The sequence below is a fragment of the Camelina sativa genome, chromosome 19 (genome assembly GCF_030686135.1).
Source record: "Camelina sativa cultivar CO46 ecotype springtype chromosome 19, ASM3068613v1".
NCBI classification, from domain to species: Eukaryota; Viridiplantae; Streptophyta; class Magnoliopsida; order Brassicales; family Brassicaceae; genus Camelina; species Camelina sativa.
The window spans coordinates 7423332-7435831 of NC_141898.1; the positions used below are offsets into that span (position 1 = coordinate 7423332).

Consider the following 12500-nt stretch of genomic DNA (forward strand, 5'->3'; position numbering starts at 1 on the left):
GGGCTAACAAATGTGCTGCATTATTACGGTTTTTTTTTGCAAAAACAAACTTTAAAGAAATAAATTTTGAAGACCAGTCATAATTTTTTTTTTTTAAACGAAACTGTATTATACATACTATGAAAACCTTTTTTCCAATTAATATTATCTTCTCCACAAACTAATACAACAGATAAAAAAAAAATCTTTTTTTTCCTTATTTCATAAGAATTCTTATCTAAAAAAAATGAGAACTTACATTCAAAGATATTGACCAAATTAATTCATATATCCATCAACTAGCCCAAATTAGAGTGTTAATCTTAATCTGACATGCACACACATACATTAATGAATTAAAATCCGCTATAATTAAATTTGACCTACACAACTGTGTTGGTGCTGAAAAATAAAGACAAATATGTTAGTTTAGGAAATATATGTTAAAATGTGCTATATAAGGAATGTTTTAATAAGATAAGAGATAAGTACTAATATCTTTGAGGAATCCCGTATAATCACATAGTATACCTCAGCTATAAAGAAATTTGTAGTAAACAAGTTTTCAAATGTTGAATATTGACCTACACAATTGTGGTAATACAGAAAAACAGAAACAAATATGTCAATTTAAGAAATTTATGTTCAAATGAGATATATAAAGACTGATTTGAACAAAATAAGATATGTACAATGTTTTTTATTAAATTAATAAGAATAACATATATTATATTTACTCATTAGTATTCTCCAAAATCTTGAATAAATTTCCAGTGAACAGTTTTTCAAATTCTGTTTTTCTTGGGATCACAATTACGGTGGAAACTCAAACTTTTATCGTCGATTTTTCTTGATTAATCCAAATCATACAAAACGATTATGTGAGTTAATTTTTTGAATGTATTATTATAATTTTCTTTACAATCTTATGAGTAAAATTTTCCAGACCTTTACAATCTATGAGTACAAATTTCCAAAATGTACTATGATTTTTGTTTTATATCTCAGTGATTCCTCTCTTCTTCAACTTCATCATATTCTTGTTCATATACCATGCTCTACAGAAAATATGATTTCCTTAGATTTTATTTATTTATCTTTTTATTTTTCTTTTAAAATTTTTTGTGCAACAATTCTTTTCTTTTTTTATTTTATTTGTATAATCCAACTTGGATTGTGAAGTTATGATAGAGAGGAAATGACGCATTTACCCCTTAGGAACTTAAACATCGAAAACAGAAAACGCTTGATTATTTTATCCTAAAGTCATATCAGGAAAACAAAAACTGCCATTTACCAATAACACTTTTTCACAGCCAAGTGTCTATAAATACAGGCCATAATTACACCATCTTTTCTCACAAAACCTTACAAACACAATCCCACAATAACCACACAAACACACACTAAAAAAATCACAAACAAAATTCTAGTTTGCAGCTCCATATTTTCGAAAACACTTTATAATAACCATAATGGGTCATGGCACGAACAGAGTAGAAGACATGTCGTCGCCCAACAATGGAACCGCCGCAACCGCAACCGCAGGAGGAGAAACGATCGTGGAGATACACAGCGTTTGTCTGCCGCCTAAGAAAACAGCGTTTCAGAAACTGAAGAAGCGCGTTGCGGACGTGTTCTTCCCTGATGATCCGTTACAGAGGTTTAGGAACCAAACATGGAGAAACAGAGTGATCCTTGGTCTTCAAAGCTTGTTCCCTATATTCACATGGGGTTCTCACTACGATCTCAAGCTTTTTAGGTCCGACGTTGTCTCTGGTCTCACCATTGCTAGTCTCGCCATCCCTCAGGTAACAACACTTTCATTGCCTCTCTTTTATGTTTCTTTTGACTAAAGGGAAAGTTTTTATCAAATGATTCCAAATTTTTTTTTATAAAATTCTTGAAACTTTATTTATTTAATTATACTATATTACAGATTTTATTATTTGCTCTATATCATGCGACAATTTTTAGCGTGATATGTGGACAATTTTTAAAATTTAATTTAGAGTATATAATTCATTACTATGTTGAAAGGGATAATAAAAAGGCGTAATTGAAGATGTTTTGTGATTTTGTCATTAAATCGTTGAGTAGTGTGGGGAATGGGGATGACTAGTTGGACTTGGAGAAGTTAAAGCTAAAAAAAAATAACACTTTTTGCTGTGTTTGTTTTGGAGTATCAATGTCATTCAATGTTATCAATAAATGTAGGGAAAACAAAAATATTTTAAAATTCGACAATTTCATACACATATTACTGTACCCCTAAAAAATATGGTTCTTTTAATTGTTTTATTTTTTCTTACATATATATATATATATTTTAATTTGCAGGGAATCAGTTATGCCAAGCTAGCAAACTTACCACCCATAGTTGGTCTTTGTGAGTATCGATCATCATCATCATTACATATACACATGTTAACTTAAATATAGTCTAACTAATCAATTTGGTTTGTTGCATGCAGACTCAAGCTTCGTGCCACCGCTGATATACGCAGTTCTTGGGAGTTCAAAACATCTTGCAGTTGGTCCTGTCTCAATAGCATCACTTGTGATGGGATCAATGTTAAGTGAAAGTGTTTCTCCAACACAAGACCCAATTCTTTATCTCCAATTGGCTTTCACTTCAACTTTCTTTGCTGGTCTCTTCCAAGCCTCCCTTGGCCTTCTTAGGTACTATACTCTTTTCCATTCATAAAACTCATCTTTTGAATTTGTGATCGTTATGTGAAAGAATATGTAAAGCCTCTTAATTAGTGTAGAATATATTCAGAGTTTTGCGTAAGCCTCTTTTGTTGAACTTTCACTGAAAGACCGAAAGTGAAATTTAGTCATGATGAATAGAGAGATTAAGTAATATTAAGTAAAAAGAACCAAGATTCTATATGTTTGATTTTGATAGTGACAAGTGACATGTACTAATATCTACACCTCCCAAGATGCTTCCTTCTTTTCTACTAGTTAGTGCTTTCACTGTTATCTAGTTAGTTCCAATTCATTTCTTTTTTCCATGCCCAGCAACTCTTGATTTTATTTAACTTAATTTACTTTAAAAAAATTTCAGGCTGGGATTTCTGATTGACTTTTTGTCAAAGGCAACTTTGGTTGGTTTCACTGCTGGTGCTGCAGTGATTGTGTCACTTCAACAGCTTAAGGGTCTTCTTGGAATTGTTCACTTCACTGGCAAAATGCAATTCATTCCTGTCATGTCATCTGTTTTCAACCACAGATCTGAAGTAAGTCAACATCATTTAATTAAACTATATACTAAAAGTTAAAACACCATAAAGATTCTTCTCTAATAATAACGTTTCAATTTTGCAGTGGTCTTGGGAAACTATTGTGATGGGGATGTGTTTCTTGAGCATTCTCTTAACCACAAGACACATTGTAAGTTCAAACTCCATGCATTTTTCCACTTGTGATATTAACCGCGGTTGAATATTAAACATTTACTGTTTTTTTGCTGAATATATAGAGCATGAGGAAGCCAAAACTATTCTGGATATCAGCTGCAGCACCTTTGGCATCAGTTATTATATCAACTCTGCTTGTATACCTCATTCGATCCAAGACTCAAGCCATCTCTTATGTAAGAACATTTTAAACCAGACTTATTTATGTTACTATGCAAAACTGAATTGGGAGAGCTCAGACTCATAGAGATTTATAATCTTTTATTACAGATTGGGCATCTACCAAAGGGTTTGAATCCACCTTCATCAAACATGTTGTACTTCAGTGGTGCTCATCTTGCTCTTGCCATCAAAACCGGTATCATCACTGGGATTCTATCTCTTACAGTAAGCTCTCCGAAATCTCTAGCTTCTTTGTAAAAGTTACAGAGTTAATATGTGACTTAACTTTTGGACCTGACTGTGATTTTTCAGGAAGGGATTGCTGTAGGGAGAACTTTTGCATCTCTAAAGAACTATCAAGTTAATGGGAACAAAGAAATGATGGCTATAGGTTTTATGAACATGGCTGGTTCTTGCACCTCTTGCTATGTTACAACAGGTTAAAATTTTTACTTGAAACCAACAATCTCGTTCACCTTCTAACTCAGGGAACAATGTTTTGACTCCGGTTTATTGTTTTCTTCAGGGTCTTTCTCTCGATCTGCGGTAAACTACAATGCTGGAGCGAAAACAGCGGTGTCTAACATTGTGATGGCCTCAGCAGTTCTTGTGACCCTTTTGTTTTTGATGCCACTCTTCTACTACACTCCTAATGTGATCCTAGCTGTTATCATCTTAACCGCGGTGATAGGTCTCATTGATTATCAAGCGGCTTACAAGCTCTGGAAAGTTGACAAATTCGATTTCTTTACTTGCATGTGTTCCTTCTTTGGCGTTCTCTTCGTTTCTGTACCGCTTGGCCTAGCAATAGCAGTGAGTATACAACTCTATATCTCAAGGTTCTGGTTCTCCAAAATTTTCAGGCTGTTCTCTAAGTTTGATAACTTTTTGTTGCAGGTGGGAGTTTCAGTTATCAAGATCTTGCTGCACGTAACCAGACCAAACACTTCAGAGTTTGGGAACATTCCAGGGACTCAGATATATCAGAGTCTTGGAAGATACAGAGAAGCCTCAAGAATCCCTGGCTTCCTAATTCTTGCCGTTGAATCTCCTATTTACTTCGCCAATAGCACTTACCTGCAAGAAAGGTCAGTCGTCTTAACTTCACTTATCTCTTCTTGATATGGTCTATTTTCTATCTCATTTTAACTTATGGAAACGAGTTTATGGTTCTGTAGGATCTTGAGATGGACCAGGGAAGAGGAAACTCGGATAAAGGAGAACAATGGTACTACCTTGAAATGCATAATTCTCGATATGACAGGTAATTTCCGTTCTCTCTGAACTATGTTGAAGAGTTCTCAACCCGTCTCTTTGCTCATACTTTGTTTCTTTGGAATTATCTCAGCTGTGTCTGCGATAGATACAAGTGGACTTGAAGCGGTGTTTGAACTTAGGAGGAGGCTTGAGAAGCAATCACTTCAGGTTTGAATTTTTAACTGAAAACAAAGATCATACCTATAAACCTATGAAAGAAAAACACACTAACTTATGTCAAACTCTCGTTTCAAATAGCTTGTGCTGGTGAATCCTGTGGGGACCGTGATGGAAAAGCTACACAAGTCAAAGATCATTGATGCATTGGGTCTGAGTGGACTTTATCTAACAGTTGGTGAAGCTGTAGCTGATCTCTCATCAACATGGAAAGCTAATGGTCAACCATGAGACAAAGCAGTCTCCTAGGAATTTGACAACTTCGAACTTTTACTGGAGAATTTGACAACTTGTCCTGGAAGACTGTTTCTGAAGACGGAGCAGCCTCTTGTGAAACATTTTTGGTGCTAGCTGTAAACTCGTTGAGGGAGTTTCTGTTTTAATTGTAGAATAAATGTAATATCATCGTTTAACATACCGGTATCAGCTCATAATTTGGATATAAATAGCCTATGCAAAGCATTGATCTTCTCAATTTATATTTCCTATCACCATCACTGTTGGGTTAAACTCAATGAAGAAACTCTAGAACCATTTGCCTCTAGTCAAAATTTACACAAAGGTTTAATATTGGCTACAAATAATAGACTGGAGTTGTATGATAAGGGTAGCAAGCTCTGTTAATTATAAACTTTGTCTCTTCAAGAAGTGGTACTGCTCTTTCTCCTCCTGACAACTTTCTTCACAGTAACTGTGTCATCGCTTTTCTCTTTGTCGTCTTTACTATTCACAGCTTTTACAGACTTCGGTTCACTCCTCATGCGTAGTATCTCACCCTTTGCAGAGCCCAAGTCCTCCTCGAGCTTCTTCACTTTCTTCTCTAGAACTTCCCTCTCTTTTCCAAGACTCATTACGAGGATATGTGCATCTTCCACGTTTTCCTTAGCTTCTTTTGATGCATTCTTTGCCTCTTCTAGTGATCTTTGTAGCACTTCTTTCTCGTCCTCCAAGCTCGAGGCATGGGTATTCACCTTCTCAAGCTCTCGTGACAGTATTGACGTGTTTTTGTTCATCTCATCTAAGGACTTTACTGCTTCTTCGAGGTCTGTTTCAAGGGATTTCCTAGCCTCCCTGTCCATCAAGATCTGCTTTTCCATTCCTTTCACCTCTTTATTCAACGACAAAACCGTCTTCTTCTCCTCTTCCAATTCCTTGCTAGTGGTCTCAACTTTCTTGTAAACCTCCACTAGTTCCTTCTGCAGGCTCTGGTTCTTGACAGAAGATTCATTGAGTTCATGGGTTACTCCCTCAAGCTCGTCTTTAGCTCTCTTCAGAAGATCTTTCTCCACTGCAAGTTCACTAGCCAAAGTCTCCTTTTTCTGTTTTTCCACATTAAGGTTCCTTTCATATTTTTCCTTAGCTTCATTCCAATCTGCGTGAACTATAGCAAGCTCTGATTCTAACTTTGAACACAAAGATCTTGATTCATCTAGCATCGTTTCCAGGTCAGAGACCCGATCACTAGATGCCTGAAGTTCTTTCTTTGTTCCATCAAGTTCATGTCGCAAATTTTTTACAGTAGTCAGTTCTATATCCAGCATTCTCTTCGAGTCTTCGTATTTCTCAGTTAAGTCAGCAACTTTGTCTTTATTTGTATTTACATCCTCTAGCGCACGATCCAGCTTTTCATGTAGCTGCTGAATCTCCTGCTCTTTCCTGCTGATGAGCTCCGCATCAGCTGCTGCTCGCGTCTCAGAAGTCAATTTCAAAGCACTATAATCTTTTGAAACGTCATCAAGCTTCTGAATATAACTCTCTTTCTCAGCCATCAAAGTTGTTATTCTGGTGTTTAACTCCTCAATCGCTGAATTCTTCGAGTCTAATTCACTCTGATTTCTTGTGAGTTCTTCCTTCAGCTCTTTGATTTCTAAATTCGCTTTGGCAATATCTTGGCTAATCTGAGTGTAAGCAGAGTTGAGGTGCTCCAGTTCTGATTCCTTTTCTGCTAGCAATGCACTAATACGTTGAGTTTTCTCTTCGCTATCTTTCAGCTCCAAACTAAGCAAGTTGATCCGATCTTGCAGCTTCTCAACCAAATCAACCTTTTCATTGAGCTCTGTTTCAAGTGCCTTTTTGTCTTCACCAGCCTTTGACAGACTACTTTGCAGACTTTCGATTTGAACTTTAAGCTCCTCACATAATCTCTTCTCGCTACTTAGCTCCTGGCCTAAGCCTGCCACCACATCCTTCGCAGAATTCAACTGGTTGGTCAATGACAATTGTTCCTCTTTTGCTTTTTTTAGTTCCTTTTTCCGCTCTTCCTTCTCATGCTGCAGCTTTGCTTCAAAGTCTTTCTCCTTCAAAATTAATGCTCTTTCTTTGTCTTTCAACTGGTTCTGTAGCTGTATGTCACAGTTATCGGTAGCTTTAAATAAGATCGAACCCAGCAGCAAGACAAAAGAAGAGAAGCTCGAACTAAATGCTAAAGATCAATACTTCTCAAATGGCATTAAACAATTTCTACTCTTTGACAAGAACATTCAGCCACAATTGCAAAGCAAAATCTTAAGTGCGAGTAGCTTACAGATTCAATGCTTTCTTCAGCAGCTTTTGTATCTTGCCGAGCCAGTGCATAAAGTGCACCAAGAACTCCAGCACTAAAAATTCCAAGGCCATTCAGGAGAGACAGAAATGTATTTGGGGATGTTCCTTCACTTACTACTGCAACCTATCCACCAAACCAATACTGATTCAGTAAAGTATCAAGCACTTCAAAAACACATTGATTCTAAAGAGTTCAAATTGAGAAGGACTAAGAGAGAGTCTTACAACCTCAGTTTCTTGATCAAGCTTCGATGTCTTAATCTCATTGCCTCCTGTAATTAAAAAGAAGAACTGATCAGAGCAATGAAAAGATAAACAGAAACAACATTTTGAGCATTCTCATCAACTCACTAGACCAACAATGCAGTAAGGAGAATAAAAAAGAGAGCAATAAAGGAAAAAAAGAAGCTCACTTTCATCAGCCAAAGCCGGTGATCGAAGCTGCAAAAACGGAAGAACGGAGATACCCACAAGAAGAAAAGCTCTCCTCTTGACGGAAGCAGAGTCAAACTCATACCCATCTTCCCGGTTTAAAGAAGCCGATGTTGGTCGCCGGCGCTTGAACTTGGCGACATTACTCGAACACAGAAGCCCAAACTGAGACGGAGAAGTAGAAGAAGAAGAAGAAGGATACGGAAGGAATCTGGAATGGAGAGGAACAGAAGGGACGAAGCAAGAGCCCCCTATGAGGAAACCCATCTTCGCCGCCAAGTAAAAACTTACTCACCGACACAAAGCAGACCCCAAAAAAACAAAAAAGGAATTTCCTTTGTGTACTATTGACTAGTAACCTCGGCAAAATCCCAAAGAAGAATGCTAAGAACTTCAGAAGTATCCTTCGATTCAAATCCTACGAAATCGGAATCAAAGATTGAAAAAGAAGGAGCAATGGCATATCTGCAATTTTGGAAAAGTTCGGTGCTTTGTGTACATTACTTACCCAATCAAAACTCGCCACGTTTTACACTTTGCTGCCTCGTTATCTTCAATCTTTGGTGTTGGCTCGGTTTTGAGAAAACACGTGAGCGTCACGTGCGTCTCCTTCAACATCTCTGACCCCTAAAACTTCAAAACATCTCTCTCCAAACCACCGACGGCGACTTGAAATATCGGTTGCTGGACGTCGGATTTTGTCGCCACCGGACTTTTTTACATGTGAAAAACTCGTCTGTAAAGATGATGTACATATCTGCTCGATCCAAATTCCAAAAGAGGAGTATCTCAACACTACCTCATCTCTCTCAGAGATTTAAACAAACAGGTGATATGCATACTTCTGTTCCTCTCACCCTTCTTGAAATTGATGGTTTTAGGGTTTTAGGAGAAATGGGATTTGCAAAAAAAAAGAAAGTTGCTTCCTTTTGAAGTAAGAGAAGGAGAAATGGTTTTGATTTTGAACATTTGGTTTTTTTTTATCCATGAAATTTTGCAGAGAAGGAGATTGTTCAGATGTTTAGTGAACCGAATCATGAGGAATCTGAGAAGCCTCAAGAGAAGTGGAAACTATCTAGAAAGGATCCATCAGTGAGGATGTTGGATGAGAGATTCATTAGAATAGTGAAAATCTTCAAATGGGGACCTGATGCTGAGAAAGCCTTGGAGGTGCTTAAACTTAAAGTGGATCATCGATTAGTTCGTTCCATTCTTGAGATAGACGTTGAGATTAATGTCAAGATTCAGTTTTTCAAATGGGCTGGTAAAAGAAGGAACTTTCAGCATGATTCCTCCACTTACATGACCTTAATACGTTGCCTTGAAGAAGCTAGGCTTTATGGTGAAATGTATAGAACGATACAAGAGGTGGTCCGTAACACATATGTTAGTGTTAGCCCTTCTGTGCTCTCTGAGCTTGTGAAAGCATTGGGGAGAGCTAAGATGGTTGGTAAAGCCTTGTCGGTTTTTTATCAGGCGAAAGGACGCAAGTGCAAACCCACTTCGAGCACTTACAACTCGGTGATTCTAATGTTGATGCAAGAAGGACAGCACGAGAAAGTCCATGAGGTTTATACTGAGATGTGTAATGAAGGTGATTGTTTTCCAGACACGGTTACTTACTCTGCGCTTATATCCTCATATGAAAAACTAGGCCGTGATGATTCTGCGATAAGGTTGTTTGATGAGATGAAGGATAACTGTATGCAGCCTACAGAGAAAATATACACCACGTTGTTGGGAATATACTTCAAGGTGGGTAAAGTTGAGAAAGCTTTGGATCTTTTCGAGGAGATGAAACAAGCAGGTTGTTCGCCAACTGTTTATACTTACACAGAACTGATAAAGGGACTTGGTAAAGCTGGGAGGGTAGAAGAAGCATATGGTTTATATAAGAATATGCTTAGAGATGGATTAACTCCTGATGTTGTGTTCTTAAACAACCTGATGAACATTTTAGGCAAAGTGGGTCGAGTTGAGGAGCTGACAAATGTGTTCAGTGAGATGGGGATGTGGAGATGTACACCCACTGTAGTTTCGTACAATACTGTGATTAAAGCTCTGTTTGAGTCTAAAGCACCTGTTTCGGAAGTGAGTTTTTGGTTTGATAAGATGAAAGCAGACGGTGTTTTCCCTAGTGAATTCACTTACTCGATCCTTATAGATGGTTATTGTAAGACAAATAGAGTAGAGAAAGCTCTGTTGCTTCTTGAGGAGATGGATGAGAAAGGTTTTCCACCTTGTCCTGCAGCGTATTGCAGCCTCATAAACGCTTTGGGAAAGGCGAAAAGATATGAAGCAGCGAATGAGCTATTCAAAGAACTAAAAGAAAATTTCGGCAATGTAAGTTCTCGAGTATACGCTGTGATGATCAAACATTTTGGGAAATGCGGGAAGCTCAGTGAAGCTGTAGATCTCTTCAATGAGATGAAAAACCAAGGAAGTGGTCCTGATGTTTACGCTTACAACGCCCTCATGTCAGGAATGGTAAAGGCTGGTATGGTAAACGAAGCTAACTCGTTGCTTAGAAAGATGGAAGAAACCGGTTGCAGCGCTGATATAAACTCGCATAATATTATCCTCAATGGGTTTGCTAGAACAGGTGTGCCAAGGCGGGCTATAGAAATGTTTGAAACTATGAAGCATTGTGGTATTAAGCCTGATGGTGTTACGTATAATACTCTTCTTGGATGCTTCGCACATGCTGGAATGTTTGAGGAGGCTGCAAGAATGATGAGAGAGATGAAAGATAAAGGATTTGAGTATGATGCCATCACTTACTCATCTATACTTGAAGCTGTTGGCAATGTGGATCATGAAAAAGATGTTTAACTTTTGTAAGAGTTGATTTCTCTAATTGGAATAACAAAAAAAAAAGAAATAGAAGCTGAAAGATTACTACTCTGTTCCATTTCTTTCACACACAGCATGTGTATAGACTTCATAAAAAAGTGTACTACTGATCATATAGTAATGTGAAAGAATTAAGCAATGACTTATCACACGTGATTACACGTAATCATCACCTAATTCTATTGATAAACTACTAATGAATCACATGAGTATCTTCCATTATCTTTTGCATAAGCAAATGCTAAAAGCTCTTACTCAACATTATAGTCTAATTGAAGATTGATGTATAGTTTAAAAAGTATAAACACTTGAATCCAAAAATGATTACTACAAGAAAGAAGCTCAAGAATAATTAAGATTGAAAACTTTAGAAGAAACAACAAATCTAGCAGAAAAAGACTTTGAAGACACATCAGGATCTTCGTGATATGCGATAGTTCCATCATCCTCGAAGTTTTGTGAATAAGTGAAAGGATCATATCGAACACGATGATCAAAAATCTGATTCTTCTTCTTTTGCCTCATCATCACTATCTTCCTCCATATCAATCTCCATTTTGAGATCTTCTTCAATCTCAAAACATCTTCAGACTGATCTTTGATCCGATCGTAACTACAAGTCTTCGAACGCATTAGGTGTTTCTTGTCGATACCTGAACCACAGAACTCCATGAAAAGAAGCTTTAGACAACAGAATGTAAATTTAGGGACACAGATGATATATTCTTGGGTGATATGTTATGGTGTGAGTATTAAATAGTGTTTAGGATCTTATGATATGACGATGTTGAGGATCTAATCTCGTCTTTAAGGAGTGAAGCATGATTTGTTTAATTACTTACTTATTCAAGTAATAATATTCTATGTTACAACTTGCTTAATCCTGCAATGATGCATGCATATATATTAATGATTCGTACATCATATTATAAGATCATTTCTGTTATAAAGCAATTTAAAACACTAATGATTAGAGATATACAACTAATGGGATATCCATTGTATTTATATATAGGGCAATATGTGTAAATAAACAAATATTTGCCGTTTTGTTTATATACGTTACATCATTTTTAGTCAGGTTTCACAATAAAATCTACTCCTTATGCCCCTAATAAATTGGTGTTTTGACATTATTACACATATTAAAAAAAAATAATTTTTATTTGTAAATGAATTTATAATTACTTTTGGGTAGATAGAAAAAAATAAAAAGCTATTAGATTTATTTTAGTTTTTTAATCTACAAAATAAATCTTTTAGAAACAAAAATAAATCCTATAACATCAATTTATTAGTCATAAATGGAGTACTGTAAAAACATGTACTGTATCTTTAAAAATAACTTAAATATATTATATTATTAAATAAGTGAATTATATAATAATTACTTCTTTTTTTTTTTTTTGAGAAACTTGCAACATAGCGAATATATTTAAACCTTTTAGATATTAAAAATCTCATATAGTTTATTGGATGCATGTACAAGATTTCTAAAATTCACACCTGTCCTTTTTGAAAAAACTAGAGGTTGTTTATTCAGATCACCCCCTATACCAGTCTCGGTTTTTGTTTCGGTTCGAATTAGAATAATTCTGGTTATGTTCGGTTGGTTGTTGGTTCGTGTTTGGTTTCGGTTTAGATTCATAAAAAGCCCATGAGTGGCCCAGA

At 36.3% G+C, this 12500-nt stretch overlaps 3 protein-coding genes and 1 long non-coding RNA gene across 5 annotated transcripts; 2 read left to right on the forward strand and 2 right to left on the reverse strand.

Moving 5' to 3' along the window:
- Nucleotides 1-1270: 1270 nt before the first annotated feature.
- On the forward strand, nt 1271-5475 carry LOC104765431 (putative sulfate transporter 3.4). Its single transcript, XM_019241281.2, has 13 exons — nt 1271-1790; nt 2320-2368; nt 2454-2661; nt 3053-3224; nt 3313-3378; nt 3467-3580; nt 3675-3791; nt 3879-4005; nt 4093-4379; nt 4464-4654; nt 4745-4830; nt 4915-4991; nt 5082-5475. Exons 1-13 carry the CDS (start codon nt 1455-1457, stop codon nt 5229-5231), a joined length of 1980 nt encoding a protein of 659 aa, XP_019096826.1. The 5' UTR covers nt 1271-1454; the 3' UTR covers nt 5232-5475.
- A 40-nt stretch (nt 5476-5515) lies between these two features.
- On the reverse strand, nt 5516-8522 carry LOC104765433 (MAR-binding filament-like protein 1). 2 transcript variants are annotated; one of them, XM_010489142.3, is made up of 4 exons: nt 7958-8522; nt 7773-7816; nt 7525-7668; nt 5516-7342 (listed from the first exon to the last, which is right to left on the reverse strand). In XM_010489142.3, the coding sequence occupies exons 1-4, from the start codon at nt 8241-8243 to the stop codon at nt 5642-5644; spliced, it is 2175 nt and encodes a 724-aa protein (XP_010487444.2). In that variant the 5' UTR covers nt 8244-8522; the 3' UTR covers nt 5516-5641. The 2 variants fall into 2 exon arrangements, with proteins under 2 accessions (XP_010487444.2, XP_087357974.1); XM_087501848.1 differs by having other exon boundaries at nt 7770-7816; nt 7958-8501.
- LOC104765434 (pentatricopeptide repeat-containing protein At3g16010) lies at nt 8515-10857 on the forward strand. Its single transcript, XM_010489143.3, has 2 exons — nt 8515-8805; nt 8977-10857. The coding sequence occupies exons 1-2, from the start codon at nt 8721-8723 to the stop codon at nt 10806-10808; spliced, it is 1917 nt and encodes a 638-aa protein (XP_010487445.2). The 5' UTR covers nt 8515-8720; the 3' UTR covers nt 10809-10857.
- Nucleotides 10858-11026: 169 nt separating this feature from the next.
- LOC147920282 (uncharacterized) lies at nt 11027-11809 on the reverse strand. The gene is made up of 2 exons (XR_015591011.1): nt 11672-11809; nt 11027-11482 (listed from the first exon to the last, which is right to left on the reverse strand). It is a non-coding gene; the product is annotated as an uncharacterized LOC147920282 (long non-coding RNA).
- Nucleotides 11810-12500: the final 691 nt, after the last annotated feature.

What these genes read in the sequence shown, in the direction of transcription:
- LOC104765431 (XM_019241281.2), top strand. Translation starts at nt 1,455, where the DNA reads ATGGGTCATGGCACGAACAGAGTAGAAGACATGTCGTCGCCCAACAAT. An exon ending in TTTTCAACCACAGATCTGAA is followed by an intron (nt 3,225 to 3,312) that starts GTAAGTCAACAT and finishes TCAATTTTGCAG; the next exon opens with TGGTCTTGGGAAACTATTGT. An exon ending in AGCACTTACCTGCAAGAAAG is followed by an intron (nt 4,655 to 4,744) that starts GTCAGTCGTCTT and finishes ATGGTTCTGTAG; the next exon opens with GATCTTGAGATGGACCAGGG.
- LOC104765433 (XM_087501848.1), bottom strand. Translation starts at nt 8,243, where the DNA reads ATGGGTTTCCTCATAGGGGGCTCTTGCTTCGTCCCTTCTGTTCCTCTC. An exon ending in ACCGGCTTTGGCTGATGAAA is followed by an intron (nt 7,817 to 7,957) that starts GTGAGCTTCTTT and finishes TTTTAATTACAG; the next exon opens with GAGGCAATGAGATTAAGACA. An exon ending in CTGAAGAAAGCATTGAATCT is followed by an intron (nt 7,343 to 7,524) that starts GTAAGCTACTCG and finishes TGTGACATACAG; the next exon opens with CTACAGAACCAGTTGAAAGA.
- LOC104765434 (XM_010489143.3), top strand. Translation starts at nt 8,721, where the DNA reads ATGATGTACATATCTGCTCGATCCAAATTCCAAAAGAGGAGTATCTCA. An exon ending in TCAGAGATTTAAACAAACAG is followed by an intron (nt 8,806 to 8,976) that starts GTGATATGCATA and finishes GAAATTTTGCAG; the next exon opens with AGAAGGAGATTGTTCAGATG.